This window comes from Macrosteles quadrilineatus, unplaced genomic scaffold, assembly GCF_028750875.1.
Source record: "Macrosteles quadrilineatus isolate MER2022 unplaced genomic scaffold, UCM_ALF_1.0 Scaffold_7__1_contigs__length_78375512, whole genome shotgun sequence".
NCBI classification, from domain to species: Eukaryota; Metazoa; Arthropoda; class Insecta; order Hemiptera; family Cicadellidae; genus Macrosteles; species Macrosteles quadrilineatus.
In genome coordinates this window covers 65525181-65538407 of record NW_026542600.1, presented here as the reverse complement: position 1 = coordinate 65538407, position 13227 = coordinate 65525181, and the positions used below count along the sequence as shown (strand labels likewise).

The 13227-nt window shown below is 30.7% G+C and overlaps 1 protein-coding gene across 4 annotated transcripts in view; it reads right to left on the bottom strand.

Moving 5' to 3' along the window:
* Positions 1-13227, bottom strand: part of LOC128997825 (copper-transporting ATPase 2) — a 96180-nt gene that overhangs the window by 65112 nt on the left and 17841 nt on the right. The window contains exons 1-5 of one of the 4 annotated variants that reach the window (XM_054423569.1): positions 10671-10881; positions 7399-7522; positions 5229-5444; positions 3078-3258; positions 1815-1988 (exon numbers count right to left, since the gene is read on the bottom strand). In XM_054423569.1, coding sequence (XP_054279544.1) covers positions 1815-1988; positions 3078-3258; positions 5229-5444; positions 7399-7522; positions 10671-10711 — 736 coding nt within the window. In that variant the 5' untranslated portion in view covers positions 10712-10881. Of the gene's footprint in view, positions 1-1814; positions 1989-3077; positions 3259-5228; positions 5445-7398; positions 7523-9694; positions 9900-10670; positions 10882-13227 lie in introns of those variants that run through there. The other 3 variants (XM_054423567.1, XM_054423570.1, XM_054423566.1) reach the window with 3 other exon arrangements.

Below are 13227 nucleotides of genomic sequence, written 5' to 3'. Positions count from 1 at the left end.
CAAGAGTTGAGAGAAAAGAAGTAAAATTGTGATGCTTTGAACTTCACTAATCAGCTGTTTACCAATTTAATTGTTTAAGTATAAGTAGTGTACGAAAATCGCATAAATAGTCTTAACGGCACTCGTAGAAGTTTTTATGGCACTCTCCAGGGCTCGTAATTTGTTTGTTTGAAACTAAAAGTGCTAGGCTAATTTGAGAATGTGTTGAGGGTATTTAGGCTAATGTGTCACAGTCATTAAGTTTAAGTTTCAAATTGTAAATGTTAACTTTAAATTAAATGCACTTTGCATAAGTTAGTGAGTAAAAAATATACACTTTTCTTTATTTTATGGGTTTTCTAACTATTGTTCAGTAAGTTTACTTGTTGATTCAAAACATTTTATTCTACTAATAAATTATTTACATATTAAACTACCCTATCACTATATAACAATGTCTTTTTTATTTAAACTATTTATCTAGACCTACTTACTTCAATTGCTCCTGATGACTTATCTTCTATTGCATTTTATATTAAAATACTTTTTGACCCAGTATCCAATGTACAAACAGGTTAGATCCTGAATGAGTGAAGATGTTCATGTTCTTAAATATTAATTTATCACCAGTAGACAATACTGGTGCCTCCAATACCAACCATATTACAGTTTTCAACAAAATTACAACCTCATTATAATTTGTAAATACAGTAGACTCCCTCTAGTTCGGCCACCTCGGGACCGGACCACTGGCAGGAATACAAAACGGCCGGACTAACCGGATGTAGTGCATTTTACATGATCAAAATACAAATAATGGTATTGCACAATCATGATATGTTAAATAACTAGCCTTGGTTCAGTAATAGAAATTGTAACGTTTAAAATCACGCTTGCTTTCTTAATCAAAACAAAAATTACACAACACTGTACGTACAGCAATAAATCATGTAAAGAACAGAACAATAGAAAATCAGTTGTGTAAAGAGCAGATAAATGTCAGTGCAAGCGGATAGCTTGACCTTGTAGCTAAAGATGGCTATTTCTTTGTTTTGCTTCAATTTAATTTTGTCAAATAAACCATGGTGTTTAAAAAACAATAATGGGGGAACCTACAGCATAAAAAATGGTCCGAAATATTTAATTATACATTGCATTTCAACACATTAGACTGAAGAAAAACTATTAAACTTTAAAATGTTCTTGGTATTTTTGAGGTTATGTAACATAGTTTTTTACATAGGTAATATGCAACAATTCACCCATAGAAGCACTCGTCAACTAAACTGACATGAATTGTTTACTTCTATGGCCGGAAACTAAACATTCAAGTTGAATCCTGTCAATTGTCATTCGCCCGTGACGATATGACTTGTTCCCCCTGAGACCGGACCGGACCATTCTAGAGGGAGTCTACTGTATAGCCTTGAGTTATAACCTTGAATTTTTAAATAAGTTAAGACAACTGTGAATTGTACCTATAGATAGGTAGGTACTATAACGTATTATTGAGGGTAGGGTATGTTGTCTAATCTAATCCTGCTTCAAAACATAATAGCCCTCGCATGAAGTAAGGTAGCCTACAGATTTAATTTTTAAACATGTGTACTATTTTTGTATGAGTAAAGACAAAAAATGGATTTGAATAATAAGCAATTTAAGGAGGAAAACAGAAAAACCGAAAACCAACAATCGAGAACCAATTTAAGAAAAGCTAAACCAAAACCGTTTAGTTTAATTTAGCAACCGATCCATCACTATCTAAAACCATTAGACTATGATTTTTACAAAAGTGTTAACAGATGTAATTTATTTTTAATTAATATAATACTTACCCGGGGATGGTGGACGACCATTAACAGTAAAAACTGTAGCTTTAAACCCTGCTTCTTCCACTTTTTGTGCAATTGATTTTGGATCAGTCTTTGTACTTTTGTATTTTACCTCTAATTCTTTCCCTTTTAAATTAATGTCAAGAAATTCAACTCCTTCTATTGCATACATGATACCTATAATATAAAAAAAACATACTTTTAATACAAAAATTACTATCGTTATATTGAAATATTCCACTGTCTCTATAGAACTTTTGCTTAATTATACTTAGGAAGTAATGATTGTTTGGTATGTATTATTTCTAAATTGTAAGATAAAATCTTACAATTATTTTTTTATGTTGACATTTCGTAGATTTAACTGTTGTTGAACACACAAATTTTACTACTTCAATGACATTATCTGATCTGAAATAAACCATTATTCACTAAAAGCTTTAAATCTTTGAACATTCCAATTCATTTATGTTCTTGTTCTTAACTACCATTCTGCATTTCTATTGCAGAGTATATTTATTTTTTACATCACATTACATTTGAACATAGGCAAAAAGCCCGGTTAAACCGACGTCCGGTTAAAAGGTGTCCGGAGTCTACTGTATTGTGACTATTTGCCATGGTCTTGGGAAGGTCATCACCGTTTCCCACAATTGTGGCTAAAATCTTGTTCATCCTCTGCAATCTTGTCTAAATATGAACATCTCCCATGGGATGAGGAACAATATCGTCTTCCGCAATAATGAAATCCTAGACAAATCCCATGGTCACGGAAAAATATCATCGTCTTCCGCAATTGTGGCAAAATATTAAACATCTCCTTAACACGCAGGGACATCATCATCGTCTACAGCAATAATGGATACTATATCGTTGTTAGGAGTTTATCTGCAGCCACGACAAACTCTTAAATATCTCCTACGGTTAAGGAAACATCGTCTCTCGCGATGATGACAAAATATTGAACGTCTCTCACCGTCATAGAAACACCATCATCGTCTTCCCTAAACAAATAAATGTCAGTTAATCTATTAATTTGGCCTCCTCGGATTATCTGACATTTTCACTGTTCTGACCATGGTCCTGGTTTCATAGGTGACGGATTAGCGAGGTTGTACTGTGGTACCATGCGAGTGCTATGCCAATTTGACTTATAAAGAAGCTTATTGTATATTTAACGTGTTTACTTTGTAATTTCTAAACATTCACAAAATTGTAAAGACAGCCTTAGTAGATAGAAAGTATACAGACAAAATAAAAACTTACTCTCTAAATCTTTGGTTTCAATCAAAATATCTTCTACTTTTATAACACAGCTCTGTAATTGACTATCTTCACTGGGCAGAGACGCCTCGAACCCAGAGTCTTCAATAGCTTCTAATAGCTCGTTTACGCCCACAATACTGGGATCGTAAACTATGGTCCCATTCTTCTTCTCTAGATTTACCTGTAGTGACAAAATGTTAAGTATATGTTATTTCCATTGTAGTCCAACATAAATGGTGTTAAGGTAAAATTTAGTTTAGGATACAACTATTTTAATGTATTTAAGCTCGACTTGATTTCCTTCTTTTTAATTAAGAGTTTGACAACCTCTTTTACAAATGCATTTGCCCCTTCAACTCTTCATAGGGCCTTGGGTCTATGCTTAGAATGTATCGAGCAAAGCAAGGAGTGAGCTTGTACAGAACAAGAATGCCTTTTACTGATAAGTTTTAGTGGCTGCACCAGGACACAAACCCACGACATCACTGCCACGGATTGGTATTCCGTTTTGGTAGCGACTCATCATTCCATTTTCCTGTTTTTGCAGAATCCAAATCTATTGGTCATTTATATAGCTTCAGGAATTCCAGTCAATAATTTCTGAATTAATTTTAGATAACATAAATGGTACATTTAATTTTATAATGTCTATAAAAAATTATCACAATAGTTCATAGGCACATCGTTAGTATTTTCAGTAAAATTTAATGCTGTCACAACAAATTTATAAAAACCCATACATGTCTTTATAAATGGTAAATTTTAGTTATAAATCATTTAAATCGACATCATAAAAATATAAAAGATGATAAGATCAAAAATACAAATGTTCCACATGCAATAAAACTTCTACTCTTGGCTCAGATTCCTTGTTAAACTTATTACAGTTTGGACTCTTATCTGTAACAGGGAAATATACAACTATGATCATAGTAACAGCCACTTATGGAAAACATGATAACGAACACCAATACAATCAATCGTTATCCTTGACACGGCAAAGAAAATATTCCCACACTATAGTAGACACAATAAATATATAGAAAACTCAATACAAAAAAATCAAATGGTCTAGTGAAATAATTACCTCTTGAATTATTATTAATAACTTTATTCAAGATATGTAACTTCATAAGACATTCATTTGAGTTACAAAGAATAAAATAAACCAATGATTCGTCGACATTGTTAAGTTGTAAACATAAAAAATAATGAAGCAGCCAAGAACAATACACAATTGACTTCAACAATTAGATGGGTTTATAGGTACCTCATCCATTAAAACGTCATTGGTGTAGAGAAAAAAAATAAAAAACCAAATATTTTTAGATCTTCTATCATAACAATTAAGTTTTGGTAACAAGCCCTGTTAAGAAGCATTTACAAACATACAATTAATTTTTAAAATTGTAAATACGATTTATTTTAAACAAAACCACATAAGTAGGTCTTCAAGTAACATATTCATGATAACAAACAGTAAGTCTTTGCATAACCTGGAATAGCTTGTTATATTTAAAAATTGTTTTTCAATTTTAAATAATTATTGCACATGTGTTATTAATAAGCATTTAGTTAAAAACTCAACTTAATGTTGTAATAATCTGTGTTTTCAGTAACCTTTTGGCATAAATAATGATGAAATATGCACAATTAATCTATGCAAATAAGGAAAATTCCTAGAACGACATAAATAAATCATGATTTTTTTATGCCGAATATGGCAGTTTATAAGTACACTGTACAATTTCTTTGGGTTTTAGTGTCTAAGCCAGTAGAACTTTGTAAGGAAGAATAAAAAATAATTTAGGAGAAAGCAGTCTAAATCCCTCAAATATTTGTGAATATGTCCATGATCGGCCGGTACCCCTAACGCACCAAAGTCTGAGATGCACACTTCCTACTCCTTGTTTTATCTGAATACATAATTTATAAAAAAAAACTAAACTAAACTATTGTTATTTTATTTTTGTGGCCCTGATTAAAATATATGGCTTTAAATGCTTGTAAATTTAAATTAGGAACATTTTTGACACACTAGTAAAATCAGTGATTCTCTAATTCCTTTTGAATCTATACAAACAATTATCTATAGCAGGTAAACCTTATCTAAGATTTCATTTCAGAGGTTATAAAATCCATAATACTCACGGAGATCGAGATGACTCCAGCTCTTTGGCTTAGGTTGGACTCGATGTTGTTCACGCAAGACTGACAGGTCATCCCTTCAATCCCAATCACCACAGTTTTTTGTGCTTCTGGAAGGGATGCTTCAAACCCCATGTCATCAATTGCATCACGTATTTGCTCAGGATTGGTTCCCTCAGGGTCGTAAACAACTGTTGCGTTTTTATTTTCTAAACTGACCTAAAACAAATAAATAAGATTGTTAGTGGGCTACATTTTACAGGGTGTTTAATTGTTTACTCATAGTCTATTAGCTTGGTGCAACAAATACTTTTGTTGGAATTATACACTTTTCTTCTATAAACTCAAGAAATATTTTAAAAACTTTGTCTTCTTTAGTCACTGTATAGTAAAATATACAGTGACTAAATTAATAAAATAAAATATCACAAAAAATAATAGTGGGGCAAAATATTAGAACACACCTGATAAGCTATGACAAAACTGTTTATTCCATATAATATCAGTAGATTACAATAGGTGTGTACAAAATATTACAATTATTTTTTAACAAGAAAACTTAACTGGTTTTGGCACTTCAATATCTTAGTAATAAACTGAGAAAAGAAACTGACAAGTCTGTTTGGTTTTGTAAGAACCCCAAAGTTGACCCTAGTTATTAGCTTTTCTTTAACTGTTTTAAATGACTTTTTCCCATAAAATGGCTCCATAAAAAAACAATAACTATTAAATGTATGCAAGTTGTTTGTTAAAATATGTTTTGTGTCGTTTACAGAATGTTACATATAGCTTAACGAAGGAAAATTAAATGAAAGTTATTTGGGTAACAGTGTTAAACTTTGATTTAAAACCTAAGGACTACAGGAAATAAGTAAAATTATGTAATTCAATAAAAACTATACAAAATTGAAATTTCTATAATTTGAAAGATTTTTTGGACTTAGCCTCATTGAAGCAATAAATAAAACTTTGCACCCCTATTTTTTTTTCAGAGAGTTGTTAAAAAGAGCCATTTTTAGATAATTTGGGAACAACAAATACAGTAGACTCCCTCTTATCTGGACACCTTTTATCCGGACATCGGTTTAACCGGACTACACTCGACGGAAATGACATCTCTTAAACCGGACAATTTTTATTAGCTCATTGGTTTAACCAGACTAGATCGGCAGGAAGTGGGCGGTACTGAAGCGACTGTTCTCGTGGGAAAGATTTGAGACCAGTGATCACATGTCTAAATACAATGCCCCCCATAAAATTTAAGTCAAATATCACCGTAAACGGTCCGTTTTAACGAGTTTTTGGGGAAGTCGGCTTAACCGGAAAAACAGTTATCCGGACTGGCCTTGGTCCCGAGGAGTCCGGATAAGAGGGAGTCTACTGTAATATCAAAAGTGAAATATAATGGAAATTGTTAAGTACATGAATTAATTCATACAACCTTTCCCTCGGTTAAAACTCACTAGGTTTGATTACAATTTTATGAACCAAATCATTTGATGATAAATAGTTTGTTTATCTCAGTTTTTAATATTACTGATGGGCAACAAAATTGGCTTATTTCAGAATCCAAGCAGCACCACAAAGCCAATGATGAATTAAATGAATATATGTATAAACATAAATGATTAGGTGTTACTTTTAATTATACTGTTTTCACTGCTGTAAATGTTTACTTTCTTAATTTAACATTACATTCAATCTTTTTTTTCTTGTATCTACGCCAGTGGCATTTTTGTTATGAAGTTATTTCAAAAACTTTTTAGGGAAAGCGGTCCAAACCCATTAAAGTTTTGTGGATGTGCCGGGGATTGAACCCAGTCCGAGATGCCAACCACTAGGCTAGAAACACAACCAAATAATTAATAATCTCTGTTTAATAACCTAACTAAGCCAATTGTTGAGAACAAATCTGATTACATAAGTAATTGATTAGGTGTTCTCCTAGTTTTTCTCTTTATTTATTATGCTACATAACCACTGAGTAACCCATTTTTTGTTAAGATTATGTGTACACAACTTACAAATTGTTCCAAGAATGATAAGGTGACTGAAAATAATTGTTTAAACCGTAGAATGTATAATTTTTGAATTATTTGTCTGTAACCTGCCATTTACGCCTGTCAACATAATATATTTATGAGCTATTTCATGTTCATGCACTTAACATTACCTTGATAGATATTATCCCTGGTTGTGTTTTTAAGTTGCCTTCAATGCTGTTGACACAACTCGTGCAAGTCATCCCCTCCACTCCCAATACAATTTTTTCCGGCTCCAGGTCATCCTCTTCATCGCTGAAAGAAACAGTTCATTATTAATTTACTGGCAGTGGTAAACTTTTAACTTTACTAAATACAACTTGGGGGTTGTGTATAAACTAATACACAACTCCAGAAAGGTTAAAAAATTATACTAAGTATATTTTAAACATTAGTTCTACGAAAACTTTTCTAGCTTTGGAGTTATAATAAAAATAACTTCTTGATCAGCATTGTACGTGTTATTAAATTTAGGGAAAGTAAATAAAGATACATCTTATAACACTTAAAACATATATTTACGCTTATACTGTTACTCACAAGACGGTAAATATACAAAAGACGGTAAGTGGTACAAATAAAAATAAAAAATAGTTAACTTCACAAACGGCAACAGTTGGTTGTTGTTATACAGAATTGTGTTTTGTGAGAGGAGTCATTCTTACAAAAACTACTAAACACCAAAAATATGTTTGCTATGTGGGACAACTTTGGGTGTAAATCATGACAAAACAAATGTTTATTATCGGCTTAATCTTAAGTCAGATCAATTTCTGTCCTAATTTCCACTTCGCTATTTTAATAATAAAGCTCTCTATTAACTGTTAGCTCTGTACTATCTGTGTTAGATAGTAAAAAAACTATGTTCCAACAGTTTCCTTGCTGAATAAAGTGGAAAAATGCCATAGGCATTAAGATTTACTGAAAATAGAGTACTACTCTATTTTATCTAGTATAATTTTCCTAGAAGCCACATTAGTTAGTTGTGAAATATAGTCAAGCATTTATCATATTTCATGCAACCAAATATAGACAAAGTTAGATGCCAAGAAATACTGTTTCAAACAATCAGGTAAAAAAGCCTCTTCAGAGAAGAAATGGAGGATATTAATATGTAGCAGAAAATTACTGGACCAAAATGTTGACTCGCCCAGTACCATGATTGATATATTACGACAGTCTTTTGGGTGCCATGACGAACTGAATATTCTAACCATTATTTTTGCTCAATAGGTTTTTCATTTCCATACTACACACATTCACCTTCTGATTTTCATTGCTTTGGTACTGTAAGAACGGTTTATATTACATTGAACTCGCATAATTCTTATTATGAAAAATTATAATTAGAAGTTTGAATGTCATTCTTAACAAATTTTATAATTGATTTAATACTTTTATAGTCATATCATACAGTTAAAATTTTGAAGAAATACAAATAAAACTACCAGTAACCAAACAATTTCTTACTTGTTGAATTGGTTTAGTATTTTTTTAACTTTGAAAATTAAAATAAATTATATAACCTGGTATCCACACACACACACATTTAATCTCTTCTGCATTAACAGACACTTTCTAAGCCATGCTACAAAGCCATAGAACAATCAAAATATTGAGGTAATATTTTTCAGCGGCAAAAGCAATTGATAACTTCTTGTAACTTTGGTTCAAGAACCAGGAAATTAATTTATTACGTAATTATGTGGTAAAGTGTCAGTTTTCTGTCATAAGGTCACTGATTTCAATCTTCCAATCACCAATAGTATTAAGCTAATGATATATGGTTTGTAACCCACCATAAGCTATAAGTCTATCTATCAAGAGGGAGAGAGATCTAACAGCACAATAGAACTGTCTCTTTACGCAGCATTCAACTATGAGGCAACAATCTCTAGCATCCCTTCAGCTCGAAAATTTTGAACTAGGTTACTAAGAATGATTAGAAAAGATTGATTTTTTATTTTAAAATTCCTAATATCCGCAAAATGTCAAAAAAATTTATACATTAAAGTGTACCTTGATCACCCCCACCTAATGCATTGATTATATGATAGATGCAATTTTGCTGTCAACACATAATTGAGGTCTTTAATTACAGTTTTGTATTAAAAGAACAAACAAAGCTTGTGAATTTCAAGCATTGAGAGGTTAGCAACTGTTAACACTATAACCAGCTGTTTATACTGAAGACTCAATAGTACAATAGTCTTATTTGTGACTATTGTTTCCTTTACCATTGTGGAAAAAGTCCACATACTAATAATAATTAACATGTAAGGTAATAAATTTAAAATTTATTAAATAATTTTGTACCATTTAGTCTGTCTACATTACAAATTTACAATATATTGCGAAGTAAATACTTCAAATTGATCTATTAATATGGCTAAGTCTTCCTTGTCATAAATATTTACAAATACTTACGAATCTTTATATGTATATATCAAACCACTACCAGACGTGGTAGCTACATCCCACGATTCAATGCTAACCTCATCCCAAGATATAAGATGTTCGCTAGACATTCTGATATGTTAAGAATAATGTAGCAACACTGAATTTCACTTAATATTAAACTGATTTTTCTAAAAACACAATCAGTGAGAATGTAAAAACAGTTTTCCTAAATATGGCGACCGACTAGGATTTGTTACATTATCAAACTGACAATACAAAAGTTCACTTAGGTTAACTGATATAATCTCAATGTCAATACTTATCGAGAATCCACACTCAGAAAATATCCCCTCCTTCATTGATATTTAAAGATGCTTGTAATAAATGTGTGAGTAAATAGAATTATGTAACTACAAGCAACTTTATCAACGACCCAAGTATTGTTTCATCTACTTTTATTTTTTATTAAATTTATGCTTTTACAGTTAACATGTTGACCGATCAATATTTTTTAACATGACCTACTTAAAAAAAATTTAAATTGACATTCAAAAGAATTACTCTATATTTTACTATCAAGCAAAATCCACCTGAACAGTAACGTAACAAATATGTGTTATTGTAACAAGGTATATGATTTTTATATTCACTTAGTATTATACAACTTAAGTCTTTCATACAAATTATGGTATGAAACTAAAACGTTTCTACACCATGAACAGAACAAAACTAGTGTGATTAATAAAATATTGAAAACAAAGAGCATTATCTGATTTCATGTTTACCTTAAAGTAAGGTTAAAATACAACCAGGTTGATCAAACATCACACTACTGTACGGTGAATAAACACAGTTATTTGATGAATTTGCAAAATTATAAGGTTTTTAGAGACAGTTATTTACTTATCAATTTAGAAAATTTTAAATAAAAAATGCAAATAATATTTATAGATAGTCACTGAATATCTGTAGGTTTTGTTGATTGGTCAAATTGTATGCTTACCTCTGTTTCAAAGCAGACCACTTGATCATTGATCTATTCATTTTTTTAAACACAATAATAAGTTTTAAGATTTATAGATGTCACAAACTCTTGTCGCACAACACTTTTGAAAATCCCATCTCCAAAAAATCTCTCCACACTAGTTTTTGTTTATTTGCATGGCATATAGTTTTTTTTTATTTAATTTAGTGAAAAATATCAACTAAAATAATAAAACAATAATACCAAGAGTAGATCATAAAACTCTTTTCTTTATAAAATGTTCACTACAAACAAGATAATAGTTCAGAGATTTTAAAATAATTATACACCTCTTATAAAGTTTTATAGGTTGAATGAGTTACATTATTACAGATTATACTCCTTTTGGTTGATTGAGCCATGAAAACTATTTTGTTTCATATTGTAACAGGTTAAATTTTAAAATAATTAATTGCAATATTGAGTGGTTTATTTCTACAAGTTAAAAATTACTTTGACAATTTCTTTAAAAACGTTTTTTTTTATATGAAATCAATTGTTTTTACTGTAACAAACATCAAGGAAATTTTTTAGCACACAAATAGTATATATATTTAAGTTTACCCAGTATTTAAACAAGCAAGTTGAAAAAGTTGTCAAAGTTTATCATTTTAGATAGTTTTTATCCATTTAATACTAAACTAATGATTATACATTCAAACCTTTTCCCTTTATAAAAGTGAAAATAGCAAAATTAAACAGATGCAAATTACATACTTATTCACACACACTTAAAAGTGTTAAACTTGAATATCAAAATATTATCAAAGTTATAACCTTAAAACTGACTGTCTTATCATATAGCACCACCTACAATACAAAGATAATACAAATTTATAGCCTGATAGTCACACATCAACAGAAAAGTTGCAAATGTGAACTAAAGAGACCCAATAATGTAGGTCTAATCATAATAGAACTGTAATTTAGAAACTCCACAGGCACATACTTTCACTGCTCTGGTTATACTGGACTGGATAACTGGATGCCTTGACTTAGCCTCACTCCTTTCACCTGAGTTTAGGAGGGGGAAGGGGGGAGTTTGCAAGCCCACCAGTCAGTCACACATGTCTACTGAGTTATAAGACTCAATGAAAGAAATTATCATCAATGTTGGTGAGTATACTTATTAATTGTAAGAACTATGGATACTAACAATCATTCGTTGCTTTTGAACCGTTTAAAATAAATTATCCTAGGTTTAAATAGAGATTTGTTAAATAAATCTTTTCCTTCATGTTTGAATGTGTAAATATTAAATGAATTAAGGGTTTTAAGGTTATGATTGTTTATAAATTTTCATAAATTAAATTAAGCCAGTTAAATATTTGAAAGTGTTAAAATCCCTAAATTAAGACAAAATAAATTGCTTTCATCAAATAATTATGTATTAATAACTAGAATACTTAAATAACCCAAGCTAAATATTGTTATGGTATTAATCATCCTAAACAATTTTGCTCATGTAACCTAGACAAATATTAAAGTTTAGTTGTCAATACACAAGCAATCTATCATAACCTCTCAACATTAAGTAAGTTTCGCACATTAGAGAAAAATAATTAGGCTAACATAATCAGAAGAAACACTACAGACTTTTGAGTTTCGGTTAGCTCATTCTAATAAACCTTTAAAGATAAACAATGTTGGAAATTGCTAGAATGTTTAGCAAGAATGATAAATAGGAATCAGTAAAGAATGACCTTGAGCCTTGCTAGCACTAGGACAGGATCTTGCTTATCTGAGACCACCAGTGACCTTCCTAGTATATAGTAGTGCGTAATCAGGTTTTCCAATGGATACGCCTGGTTTTCTCACCAAACTGTGCAAAATTTCTATAAAATAACATTGTGGTCAAGTGAAATACTTGAAGAAACTTTAAAAACATAAATTATTTTATGAAGATTCAGTAATCTTGAGAAATTAGCTTGTATGCCTGACAAACTATATTATATGTAACACTATAGTTTTAATTATAAATTATTAGACGTACATTCAAGAATTTTTTTATCAGTTTAGCCCTGAAATCAAATTTTCCACGTATTTTTGGCAGTGATAATTCTAAAAATTTACATTCCTGCTTTTTAAAATGATAAGCCAATATCAAAGAGATAGGTGTTATGATTTTTTTAATGATCTTATTTATTTTGGTTGAGTTAAAAGCCTGGATAGACAAGTGGTTATAATGCTCGCCTCCAAATTTGAAGGTGGGTGGTTCGATTTTAAGCAAGATAATTTCTGGGCCCAGATGCCATTTTTGTCATTGGGCTATGAATTAAAATGCTATCTAACAAAAGGCTGAATATATAATAACAAGACCAGGGGTTGGACCGGTCCCTTTCAAAATGTTAACAGCAATGTCTATGGCGAAGAAACACAAATTAAATAAAGTCCTAAAGTGACTTGATAAATTATTTTGCCTACAAAGAAAATTATTCAACTAAAATAAATATAAATTTAAATTCATAATTCTTTATAAACAGTAAATGGTAATTTTGTTTTAGTAATACTATAGGAACAATAGTTTAAATTTCTG